General features: G+C 40.4%; 2 protein-coding genes across 2 annotated transcripts in view; one reads left to right on the top strand and one right to left on the bottom strand.

Annotated features, from left to right (window-relative positions):
• Positions 1–7,193, top strand: part of LOC310643002 (broad substrate specificity ATP-binding cassette transporter ABCG2-like) — a gene marked incomplete at its 5' end in the record, with an annotated part of 28,077 nt that extends 20,884 nt beyond the window's left edge. Inside the window, 3 exons of the mRNA XM_083367024.1 lie at positions 417–506; positions 5,295–5,389; positions 6,054–7,193. Of these exons, the coding sequence (XP_083223150.1) occupies positions 417–506; positions 5,295–5,389; positions 6,054–6,201 (333 nt within the window). The 3' untranslated portion in view covers positions 6,202–7,193. The remainder of the gene's footprint in view (positions 1–416; positions 507–5,294; positions 5,390–6,053) is intronic.
• A 583-nt stretch (positions 7,194–7,776) lies between these two features.
• The window catches only part of PKD2 (polycystin 2, transient receptor potential cation channel), a 33,385-nt gene continuing 27,630 nt past the window's right edge, over positions 7,777–13,531 (bottom strand). Inside the window, exons 12-15 of the mRNA XM_083367026.1 lie at positions 13,382–13,499; positions 12,371–12,534; positions 11,609–11,756; positions 7,777–9,877 (exon numbers count right to left, since the gene is read on the bottom strand). Of these exons, the coding sequence (XP_083223152.1) occupies positions 9,632–9,877; positions 11,609–11,756; positions 12,371–12,534; positions 13,382–13,499 (676 nt within the window). The 3' untranslated portion in view covers positions 7,777–9,631. The remainder of the gene's footprint in view (positions 9,878–11,608; positions 11,757–12,370; positions 12,535–13,381; positions 13,500–13,531) is intronic.

Genomic DNA, 13,531 nt, shown 5'->3' on the forward strand with positions numbered 1-13,531 from the left:
AAGTCAAGTGATCAGGTGTGATTGGGATCAGAGGCAATAGAGGCAGGATCAGGCATAGCGGATTTCTTTTTGGATTGTTTTCTTACAGGCCAGGGATGAGTGGCTACTGCTACGAATTGTTAGTGCAGAAAGGCCAGTGACTTTCAATTTGCTGGCAAGAGAGAGCTTGTGCGTTTCCAAAGACAATATTCTTTCCAAATAGGCCTACAATATGAATCATAAATAAACGAATTGCAGGAACTTTGTTTCTCAGGAAATGTGAAAGTCACAAATCTACCTGTATACTGTATGTGCAGTGGCAATTATTGATGGAAGAACGAATCCTGGATATAAATGTGAAATTATTTATGGAGCCCTGGACAAAATTCTATGCTATAACAGATGTCTCTCACCCCCTCCCCTTTTTTTTCTTGCAGGTTTTTTCTGGTGTGCTGGTAAATCTCACAACCATTACACCTTCGTTATTGTGGCTGGAGTACCTCAGTATCCCTCGCTATGGCCTAAATGTAAATATTATTACTAGTATTATTTGTTAAACTATTTGTAAAATAACTCATCTCCCAGTACTCTCAAGTTGGTAGAACTGACTTGTTTTCCTTGGCACGACTTCATGTGGTCTCTTAGGATTAAAGTGGACATGTTGCTGTTTAGGTATATTCTGAGTTAGGCCATTGTCTTACCTGCTTCCAGGATGTCAGAACATTCAGCAGTTCCCAGAGTTTCATGGAGGTTCTGCCATCCCCAAAGAAGTTGGGGTCTGAATTCCAAACATTTTCCCTCCAAAGGTTGTCCTCCTCCATACAGACATGTCCTCTTTTCTATATGCTAGAACAGGGGTGGGGAACTAAGGACCTTTTATGACTTGTGGACTTCAACTCCTAGAATACCTGAACTGGCATGGTTGGCTTAGGAATTCTGGCATTTGAAGTCTATAAAGGCAGCGTAGTACTCCACCTCTGCACTAAAAGGAGATTCTGTATTTGGTTTAAGGCAGGTTTGGGGAGAATCTGTTCCTTTTTAAAAAGAGAAGTGTGTGTGTGTGTTTCTACAGTCTTGCTTGAAGCAAGCCCCCACTTTTCAGAAGCAGCAGTTGCAGAAGTGTTAGAGAACCATTCAAGCACCTTTTCTGTTGTAATGATGCCCTCGACGTGATGTCCCGCTGCCTGGAAGCGGTACGAATCTGGATGGGGAAGAACAGGCTCCAGCTCAACCCAGCCAAGACTGAGTGGCTCTACGTACCGGCATCTCGTTTAGTCCAAGAGGTTCCGTTTTTGGTTACGGGAGGAGAGGTGTTACCTCCCATTGATAGGGCACGCAACTTAGGCGTCCTCCTGGATACACGACTCAGTTTTGAAGATCATATAGGAGTTGTGGCCAGGGGGGCATTTGCCCAGGTTCGCCTGGTGCGCCAGTTGCGCCCCTATCTGGACCGAGATACTCTACGTACGGTCACTCATGCACTCGTTACCTCCCGTATAGATTACTGCAATGCTCTCTACATGGGGCTGCCCTTGAAGACCACCCAGAGGCTCCAGCTGGTGCAGAATGTGGCCACGCAGGTTGTGATGGGAGCATCCCGATACTCCCATATTACACTCCTCCTGCGTGAGCTACATTGGTTACCGGTTGTCCTCCGGGTGAGATTTAAGGTGCTGGTTCTTACCTATAAAGCCCTACATGGCTTAGGCCCGGGATATTTGCAGGACCGTCTGCTGCCAGGAACGACCTCCCATCGCCCGGTGTGCTCACACAGGGAGGGCCTCCTCAGGGTGCCGTCGGCAAGACAATGTCGGCTGGCTACCCCCAGGGGGAGGGCCTTCTCTGTGGGAGCGCCGGCCCTGTGGAATCAACTTCCCCTTGAGCTCCGGTCCTTTCGTCGCAGCCTTAAAACATTTCTCTTCCATCAGGCTGACCTGGACTGACGATAGGGATTTTTAAATAGAATATTTTTAATATTTTATCATTTTATCATTGGGGCTTGTTAGTTTAATCTTTTTTAACATTTGTATTATTGTGTTTTATTGTTGTTAGCCGCCCTGAGTCCTTCGGGAGATAGGGCGGCATATAAGTCCCAAAAATAAATAAATAAATAAATTATGCTTGTCCTCTTCATTGGTGTCACCACTAGGAGTCAGCTGGCTCGCGCCACTTTGGCAGAACCAAAGCTAATTTTTTTGTTGCCCAGGCCCAGAATGGACTTCCGGAAGCAGCATCCACACAGAGAACTGGTTGTTCACATATTTGAATCCCACCAGTGCCCACATACTACACATTTACACAAGAGACTCCTTTGGGGAAAACATTGTTAATCTGCCTGTTATTCTGCTTTTATTGTTTCATTATTCATTGTTATTCTCCCTGCTAAGGAATTCTAACACATCTGCTATAGAACCATTTGAGGGATTGTGGAATATGTTCTGCACTGCATCCATTGTCCAGATAGATATTTTTTGCTCTACTTCTATTGTTTCCTGTGAGTCAGCTGTGTATTCTCCCGTATTACTTACGGGAGCACCTGCTGCCGGCATCAACTTCCCTTTGTCCAGTGCGCTCCCACAGAGAGGGCCTCCTTAGGGTGCCGTCGGTCAAAGAGTGTCGACTGGCGACCCCCAGGGGGAGGGCGTTGGCTGTGGGCGCGCCAGACCTTTGGAACTGCTTACCGGTTGAGCTCCGGATGGCTCACGACCTTCGCTCCTTCCGCCGTGACCTAAAAACATACTTATTTGAACAAGCCGGCCTGGTCTGATGGGTTTGGGGTATTTTAATATTATTGTATTAATTTTATTGTAATTGGGCTGCATTATTTAATTCTTTAACTTTTGTACACTGTATTTTTACTGTATTTGCCCTGTACACCGCCCTGAGTCCTTCGGGAGAAGGGCGGTATAGAAATTAAATTATTATTATTATTATTATTATTATTATTATTATTATTATTATTATTGTTGTTGTTGTTGTTGTTGTTGTTATTATTATTATTATTATTATTATTATTATTATTATTATTATTATTATTCAAGCAACCTAATCTTTATAATTAAATGAAGGACTTACAGTGGTGAACCAACTGCTTTCATGAAAGCCGTTTAGCAAATGTTCTTCTTCTACAGAGCCAAGTTCAAGGAAGGGAAATCTTTTGAAGTTACAAACTGAAAAAAAAATCTAATTAATTGACATCTAGTGGTTCATTTTGAGAACTTGGGGTGATTTCCGCTTTAGAAGAAACAATTCTATCCTACATAAGTAGCTCCTACATAGTGGCAAAAAAAAATTAATCTGGATTCATAACACATTAAAAATGTAAGATACCAGAAATCTGGCTTAAGGGTAATCTGCATCTGCACAGCCAACCTGTCCTCTCGCCACTTTACCCCAATTTAAATCTTTTATCAGCCTAGCCCAGGGGTAGGCAACCTCAGCTCTTTTATGTTTATGTTTATGTTTATTGGACTTATATACCGCCCTTCTCCCGTAGGACTCAGGACGGTTCACAAGGTATTTAAAATAACAATACAAATTACAAAAGTTAAGAACAATTAAAATAATTAAATTTAGTCCTTGAATAAAATAAAACCCCTGTTAAACTCCAATTAAAACCCAATTAAAATAAAATTACAATTAAAATTCTCAGTCCTGGCTGGAAAGTTCAAAGAGCCAAGACTTCAGGTCCCGGCGGAATGAACGAAGGTCAGGGGCAGTCCTGAGCTCTACGGGCACCTGGTTCCAAAGGGCAGGCGCACCCAACAGAGAAGGCCCTCCCCCTGGGTGTTACCCGCCGGCAATCTTTTGCCGGCGACACTCTCAGAAGGCCCTTCCTGTGGCCCTTCCCGGACCCAAGCCATTTTATGACTCATGGACTTCAACTCCCAGAATTCCTGAGTCAGCTATGCTGTATGAATCTGATGAAGCGACTTGTAGCTCACAAAAGCTTATGTCATTTGATACGATTTGGAAATTGGGGGAAAAATTGATTTTTTTTTTTGCTACAATAACTAACACGGCTGTCCTCTATAGCTGTACACGGGGCTATGATATTGAGATGTGCCAAGGAGCTTGAAAAGTGCACTTCCAGCTCTGTAGTTTTTGAACAGGCAGTGTCTGCGACTACAGGGTGAATATCCAGATGGATCTACCGGTTTTGATGCCCTGTTGCAGTGCCTCTTAAGAGGCTTAGAAAGAGGCATGGATTCACACCACACATTAAAACATCTGGCTTTATTTGGTTTGGCTTTGGTTAGGTTTGCTGTGGGAACCATTCTGGCTTGTAAACCATCGTTTATGGCCTAGTGCAGGGGTAGGCAACCTCGGCTCTTTTATGACTCATGGACTATGAGTCAGCTTGCTGACTCAGGAATTCTGGGAGTTGAAGTCCATGAGTCATAAAAGAGCCGAGGTTGCCTACCCCTGGCCTAGTGTGTTATGTATGTGTACTTCGCATTTCTGTTTTCAGTGGGAACTAGAATAGGCAGTGAAGATTTGCATTGCTAGAGTAGAAGTGGGTGAAGCGACACACGAGTCAATTTTTCCTACTGCTAGAGAAAGGGTAACCAGATACAGGTAGTCTTTGACTTAACAACGGTTCATTTAGCGACTGTTCAAAGTTACAACAGCACTGGGGGAAAAAATGACAAGACCATTTCTCACTTAGGACCGTTGCAGCATCCCCACGGTCATGTGTTCAAAATTCAGATGCTTGGCAACTGATTCATATTTATGACGGTTGCAGTGTCCCAGGGTGACGTGATCAACTTTTGTGATCTTCTGACAAGCAAGTCAATGGGGAAGCCAGATTCACTTAACAACCATGTTAGTAACTTAACTGCAGTGATTCGTTTAGCAACTGTACCAAGAAAGGTCATAAAGCAGGGCAAAACTCACTTGAAAACAAATGTCTGTCTTAGCAACAGAAATTTTAGGCTCGTAAGTCGAGGACTACCTATACTACCTACAGGAAATCCTGTGTCTTAGAAACGTGAAGGGGAGCCAGAATCTATTGAAGTGAGTCCTCATCTTATTCTCTATATGTGACTTCTACAGCTCATCCAAAAATTGTTGTCAACTTATACATTTGAGCTGGATACTACATGGGAGAGCACAATAATTGAATTAGAGCAACAACTTAACGGGAGCTCAACATATCCCTACCTATTAAGAATAAAACAAATCTGTTGTTGCTTTAATTTTTAGCAAAGCACTCTCATTTCTGTCATTTTGTTGCCTTTTAGGTCCAACTGCAGGGGAAACCTTTCAGATAATATAAGCAAGTAATTCCATTATCTGTCTGTTTTTCAAAGGCTTTGCAAATCAACGAATTTACTGGACTCAGATTTTGCAATGATACCCCAGAAGGGGTCAACGTAACATGTGTTTCTACTGCTGCATTTACAGTGTAAGCATCTGTCACCTGGCAAATTGTTGGCACCATCTAGAAAAGTACAACAAACAACAGTGCCCAGGTTTCTTTAATTATTACTCCTGCTTTTTTTTTAATATTCAGGGCTGCACTAGTTAAAAAGATGTGGAACTGTTTCCAACTTAACATTGGGAAAGGTGGCTTGCAAAGGGTATTGTAGCAAAAGCACTTTTCCTTAAGGTTGCCGCATCCTTGTGGAGGCTGATGTTTTTGACAGTTGAATCTAAAGGTATATATGCGCCACACTTCTGCTGGGGCTTCCAGAAAAGCAAAGCAAGCGCACATGAAAACAACCTGGAAAGCGTTCTTATCACGTTTCGTTGTTATTCGCCAAAATTTAAAATTTAAAAATATGATGTTTTTGCCAAAAACTTGCTATTCGTTTCAGGTTTTCAGCCAAAACCTGCCATAGGGAACAATGAGATTCCTTAACGATTGTTCTCTTAATGGATGTGGCCTTCACCTTATGAGTGCTGGGTTTGCTTAATGACGTGAAAAGGGTTCCAAAATTATGGGCTGGCTGTATTATGGTCATAAGCAGAGGACTATCTGTACGAATTTACAGCAATAAATAAATAAATAAGGTAAAATTAAGAATTGCATTGTTCTAACACAATTTTTTTTTAACCCATGTTTGTAGATGCACTGGAGAAGACTATTTGGAAATGCAAGGCATTGGCACAACTGCTTGGGACTTGTGGCAGAATCACGTTGCGCTTATATGTATGACATTGATTTTTCTGACATTTGCATATCTGAAATTGAAATTTCTGAAGAAGTATACTTAGCAAGAGGCTATCCTTATTTAACGCAGCATTGTACTTTTATAATAAACACTTAGTTCTTGTAACATATGGTTATACAGTTCTTTAAATACCTTTCTGATTTATATTTAATGATAATTATGGAATTGCAATTGTTGTACAGCTATTGTCTTCAAACTGAGGCCCAGCTTAAGTATATCGTTTTGCGTGAAAAATAAGAGAACATGAAACCTCTCAAAATTCCATCTGAGGTGTCTATGCTACACCAGCCAGATATCTGATCTCTTGCAGTCCAAAAAATGGACACGTAGGCAAACTGGATGGGAAGATGGTGTCCCCACAGCAGACTTAATTGGCCAATAGGAGCAGGGCAGATCTTGGCTCCTGTATTGTTGGTATCATTAATGAGGCACTACAGAATCTCTGTAGTTAAGGTTTATATTGGGAAAGGAAAAATGCCACATAACTGTGGGACAACTGAAGATAATTAGATTGTCTCAACAACAGATAATGCCATAAAGATGTGTGTCCCTTAAAATCAGGTATCAAGGTATTAGTGGTAAATGGAATGCAAAGACAAGCCCTATAATAATACTAATTCGTTTTATTCATTGAATTGGGGATGTGCAAAATATTTTGCAGAGTATTCCAATTTTGAAGCCATACCTGTTTTAAGTTTTGTTTTGGGCTCTGAACTTGAAAATAAAACTTTTTTTAAAAAAAACCCCCAACATTTTAATTCCTTTGTATTTTGCTGATAGTGAGTTTCAGGATGCATTTTAAAATGCAAAGCCTCTACATTGAACTGGGGTGATTAATTCTGTTTTTTTGTGTTCAAGCTTTGGTGTGTGTCTCAAGTGCCTTTTACGATCTGAAGAGTGAAAAATCTCTATTGCTTTAAATGCTCAATGTATTTTGCTTTTTTTTTTCCTCGTGCAGGGCTAGGTTTCCGTTTAATCTGTTAATTTAGCTCCGGCTGTGATTTAATTCATGATTAAATTTACTTTTTAAATCATGATTTAATTTTAATTCAGCTCTGCCTCTGTTCTGTGAGCTCCAGAATATATTTTGCTTCCTTGTGGTAGAACCAGGTCTGGGGCAATACTATACAGATAGTCTTCAACTTACAAATGACTGCATAGTGACCATTAAAAGTTCTGATGGACCTATCCGTAGGATACTTATGACACTTCCTCCAGTCACATGACCACAGTTATGACCACAAATAAAAAGACATGATTATAAATCTTTTATTTCACAAACAGTTAATTGGATGGCACTTAAGACCAGAGTAAAAAAATATCCAATCCTTTGAAATGAATGCAAAGGCCACTTCCGCTTTTTCACAAACAACTTCAAAATACACAAAATTGGCCAGGAAGTTGTTCACTGGTACATTTTTACCGTTATGTGAAATGTTGAAAAATTAACATTTATATTCCTTTCTAAGGCAACATTATCCTAGAAATATATTGGCACTTTGGAAGCATGTGTGTGTGTGTGTGTGTGTGTGTGTGTGTGTGTGTGTATGTATACACACACATACACATACACACATACATATATACATACATACACATATACACAGTGTGCAAAATAGCAGATACTCAAGCTTCTTTGCTGTCATACTTTAAATGTATGTGTACATTGTCAACGCACATGGCTATCCCATGAAATCTTAATGCACTTCAAAATGAAGTTTGTTATGAAGTAACAACATGTTACAGAAATGTAAGCTATTACGATATGAATGCAAACCTTTGGTTTTCATAGTATTCCTTTATGTGAAACTCTATTGTTCTGAGGGTTGTTAAAGAGAACAGGAAGATATACTGTATCTTAAAAACAAGCATAGTAAGCCATGCAAACAGTTTCCCACTCTACCTCAATACCCAAAGCATGGGTGATTCAGGAGTTAAAAGACACAAGTGTTTTTACAAAGCTATGCTTGGCACTGTTTTGAGTAAGGAATGCTCTTTCCTTTCCTGCCATGAACACTAAAACAACATAAGATGAAGCATCTACAGCAGGGGTCTTCAAACTTGGCCCTTTTATGACTTGTGGACTTCAACTCCCAGAATTCCTCAGCCAGCGTGCCTGGCTGAGGAATTCTGGGAGTTGAAGTCCACAAGTCATAAAAGAGCCAAGTTTGGAGACCCCTGATCTACAGTATAGAATAGGGGTTTCAAAGTTAGCAACTTTAAGGCTTGTGGACTTCAATTTCCCAGAATTCCCCAGCCAGCACAGCTGGCTGGGGAATTCTAGGAAGTTGAAGTCCACAAGCCTTAATGTTGCCAAATTTGGAGACTTCTGGGATAGAACATACCTGGTTCCCACTGCCAGAGGCAATCTAATCACCAGATGTCATACATGCATGTTACATTTTGAAATATGTTACATGCAATTCTACATCTCAATCTGACCTGCGCTGCTTCTACACCATCCACCAACCTCTCTGGCTTTGACTTATAAGCGATGAAATACAAGAATATAAACCTTGCAGAAGCTCCCCCATTAAATACTATTCATTTCGCTGTCCAGTTTTCTTTAGAACAGCTTATTTAACTTAGTGCTTTTATTTACTTTACTTTTACTGAAACTACTTTCATAAATGCTTTCAGAATATATTTAATCAGATCCCTGTTTTATGGGCTTATGAAGATTATGCTCCAGAGAATGCTTTTTCCAGAACCTAATTTTACAAGGACAATTGTAAATGGCCCGTTCAGAACAATATGCTATTAAGGGGAAAATTTTCCTATAATCATGCATTTTCATCTGTGAGATAATTAATGTTGCTAAATTGTGTCGTACATTTTTTCTCAAAGGAGCTTTGAGAATAATGAAGGTTATCCTCCCAATAACCATGTGAAATAGGCTTTGACAGAATAGGAATTCCTTTTTGGTAAGCTTAAATCCTAAAGATTAAAAGACAAATCTATCATACTGAAATGATGATAATCTAATTCACGCAGCCAAACACTGATATTACTTCTGTATGTATTGGTTTGCACAGAATGTATTACAGACTGCCTGTTTCAATTAAAAAAGGGAAGAGAAAATCATATAGACTTGATTACTCCACATGAAACAGCTACTTATAGGGTAATTTATGTACATTTTTTTAAGGAAGTATGTCTCAGGTTCCAATATGTCTTATTGCCAGGTAAATGTGCAAAGCACTCTCACCTTAAGTTCTACAACTGGAAAATAAATTTACTAGCTTACCTATTTTCTCCTAGCTGGTCGAGAAGTGTGCACCTTTTTAATCAAAGCTGTTGGAAAGGAAACCAAGGGCATTTAAACAAGAAGCTCTGGTTTTTAAAAGCCAGACCAGATCACAACATGATAGGTTTCCTATATCTTACCCTATAAAATCACAGCCCTGTCCCAAGGCATTTTGTCATTTACCGTAGTTAACTCATGATTTGTGGAAAATAAGTTTCAGCAAATACTAGACGTGGATGTTGCTCCCTCTATTTCCTCCCCCTCCTCCTCCTCCATCAATGCCCTCTGTGGACTGTGAGGAAGAAGGGCGCGAATTCCTGGTCCGTCCGTGGCTGTTGAATCCCACCGGGGTTCCCAATCGCTGGCTTACTTGGGATGCAGCATCATCCGATTCCCAGTGTTCCAGTTCTTCTCGTACAAGTCTCTCCATCTGATCTCTGCGCGCCTCATTGTCACAACCCAGCCTTTCATCCTAAGCAGAAATGCCACAATCTCTGATCGTGCTCAAATGGCTAAACTCACTTTCAGTGCAAAGATATAAACGCATTTTAAAATCATTTTTAATAATTTGAACAACCGGTAGTGCTCAATTTACAACTTACAACTGGGAGGAGAATTTCCATGGCTAAGCGTGGCGGTTGTTAAGTGAATTGTGCCCGATGCTATAACCTTTTTAGCCATGGCGGTCAAGAGAGTTGTTAAGTGAATTGTGTAGTCACTGAGCGAATCCAGCTTTTGTTGGAAACCGGATGGGAAGGCTGAAGATGGCAATCGTATGAGCCCCAGGATGCTGCAATATGAGCCTTGGTGGAGCAGTGGACTAATGCCTCCTTAAGTAACACCAGCTGCCTGTAATTAGTGCAGGTTCGCATCCCACCAGACTCAAGGTTGACTCAGCCTTCCATCCTTCCGAGGTAGGTAAAATGAGGACCCAGATTGTTGGGGGCAATTAAGCTGACTTTGTAATAATGCCGCTTGGGGTGTGTGTGAAAGCCCTAATAAGCAGGCATATACATAGAATGAAGGCTACTGCTAAGCTTGTAAGCCGCCCTGAGTCTTCGGAGAAGGGCGGGATATAAATGGAATTAAAATAAAAAATAAATAAAAAAAAAACTATTGTAAATACAGGCCAGGTATCAAGTGCCCAAATTTTGATCATTTGACTTGGGGATGCTACTAACAGTTATGTGAGCATCAGTTCTAAGGCACTTTTTTCAGTGCCGTTTTAACTTCGGTCAGTAAATGAATGGTTGTAAGTTGAGGACTATCTATAGTCAGAATGGTATAATTCTGATAAAATACCCTGCTTCCTGACCGTTAGAACAATTAGTCAGTGGAACAACCTGCCTCCAGAAGCTGTGAATGCTCCAACACTGGAAGTTTTCAAGAAGAGACTGGACAGCCATTTGCCTGAAATGGTATAGGGTTTCCTGCCTGAGTAGGGGTTGGACTAGAAGACCTCCAAGGTCCCTTCCAACTTTATTATATTACTATTACTATTATTATTATTATATTGTAAAACTTTTATTCATAAAACATGAAACTCAATCAACTGAACACTCAAATTGACTGGCACTAATGGTTGACACGGGTTGCTGCCAGCAACCTAGGTATCAACCAGGTATCTCCTTAAAATGTAAGATGTTCCGAGTAGCACAGTTTTTTGTAGCTTTGCTGGAGTTATTGCAGGAAGCTGCAATTTCTTGATGTATTTTGCAAAGGTTTTGGACATAGTTCCCAGTGCCCCGATGACAATGGGTATCACTGTTACACTTTTCATCCATAATCGCGCAGTTTCGATGGTCAGGTCGCGGTATTATTTTTATTATTATTATTATTATTATTATTATTATTATTATTATTATTATTATTTTTATTATTATTATTATTGTTATTGTTATTATTATTATTATTATTGTTGTTGTTGTTGTTGTTATTATTATTATTATTATTATTATTATTATTATTATTATTATTTTGTGAAAGGTATGGATTCATTTGCAATGGAGATGGGTGCCCCACTGGAAGAACTGAAAGCTCAGTTTAGAGACACGATGATTGTGACGAAAATCTACCCACGTCCTCGCTAAGATTTTGTTACACAATCCAGTAGCAACATCCTTTCATCTGAAGAAATTAAATACAAAATAGCGACGCTTGCAAAATAAATACTAAATGTTTTGCCAGCGTTAAGTAAATTTACCTCTGCCACTCCGTCAAGCAGCCTGCGCAGCACCTCTTTCCTCTTCAGTTTAACTCTCTCCATAGTTTCCAGCTTGACTATGACGGCATCAATCTTAGATACAATGCTGCCTATGGAATGTTCCATGCGATCCACTCGGCGGACCAAGCTGAACGGAAAATGCATTCGGATACAGTTAGGATTTCAAGAACAGTATAGACAACACATTCTCTTTCAAATCTGTCCCAAAGATGGGTAGAATAACAGTTAAAATAATCTTTCAGGATCCAATCTGGGTCAGTCACCGGAAGTTTTTGCCCACCCTCAGGGAATTTCTCTCTAGCAGTGTGTGCGCTTTGGATTACACTGTGTGTGGTATTTATAGAGTGCCTGTTGTAAATACTAGAGAACATCCCAAAGCACACACTCTACTATGGAGAAGTTACCCAAGGGTGGGCTCCCGCATAGGTCCAAAAGCTTGGAAGACAAAAACTCTGGTTCCAGATTGGATCCTGCCGCATTATCCTGGGACACGTTTATTCGCCTTCATTCATGAGAAAATAATATTTCATCTACTACTTTCGTTAGGAACATCCATGTCTATGGGTCTAGTGGCCTCTTGGATAAGAAAGTCTGAAGTAGCCTCTGATCTATTCTGGAGAGCTGCTTTCAGCCGGGTGCAATTGGAAATCAGATTTGTATGGAAAGAGAGTTCTTGACATGGATTCTGTACTTTAGAATTAATGAAGTGAGATTTGACAGGAAAAAAACCATAACACGAACACTTGAAACTCTTCATATGAAACGCCACTTGAGCTGCTGCCTCTTCTTCTGGAGCTGTGTCCACTGTCGTCGTCATCATCCTCTTCCGAATCATCAAGGCTTCGTGGAAAGCTACGGCCACTGAGTGGACGGTTTAGAGAACTTCTGTCTAGCTCTAAGTCCTCCTTAGTGAAAACAAACACAACTGTTAGAACTTGATGCTTTCTTACTCCTACAATCAAGTGTGTCCTATTTGCAGGCAATGGAAACCTGCTGGACCAACCGAGAATGTTTTTGTGATTCTTTCAAGGTGAATAGTAGATTGCCCAGCCCAATCTATGGTACTGCAATTCAGGATGAGCAAAACATTTCCCATCCAAAACTTAATACCGTTAGACCTCAACGTACAACAGTTCATTTAGTGACTGTTCAAAGTTACAACGGCACAAAATAAAGTGACTTATGACCGTTTTTGTTACAACCTTTGAAGGCTCCCCAAGTGGTCAAAATTCAGACGCTTGGCAACTGGTTCATACTTAATGACCGTTGCTGTGTCCCAAGGTCATGCAACCTTCTGACAAGCAAAGTCAATGGGGAAGTCAGTTTCACTTAGCCACCAGGTTACTGACTTATCAATTGTAGTGATTCACAGTTGTGGCAAGCAAGGTCGCAAAATGGGGCAAAACTCACTTAACAAATGTCTCACTTAACAACAGAAACGTTGGGCTCAATTGTGTTCATACAGTACGTCGAGGACTACCTGTATGCTATTTTGTTGCCTCATCATTCAACATTCAGCAGCCAGAGATCTTCACCAGCAATAAAATGAGATTGTACAAAGTTAGTAAACAGGACTAGCTAAAAGTGCTTCTCTGAAATCAAAAAGCAAATTTCCCAAGAAATGAAATTCCAGAATTCTTTACTGCATTAATAGCCATAAAGATTTCTTTCTGGTACAATAGCAGTGCAGGCTAACAAAAAACCTCCCACATTTTCAAGGATGCGACCACACCAAACCAATGTAAAGCTCACCCTCTCTTTCTCTAAATCATCTCTCATTTGCTGATGCTCCAACTCGGTCAATTCTTGATCTCCATCTTGGTCATATTTTGTAAAGATGGCTTCAATTTCAGCATCAGTGCGTCCCTTTCTGGAAGTAAAGGCTAGGTTTTTAAATGTGAT

Source organism: Vipera ursinii (genome assembly GCF_947247035.1).
Source record: "Vipera ursinii genome assembly, chromosome: 7".
NCBI classification, from domain to species: domain Eukaryota; kingdom Metazoa; phylum Chordata; class Lepidosauria; order Squamata; family Viperidae; genus Vipera; species Vipera ursinii.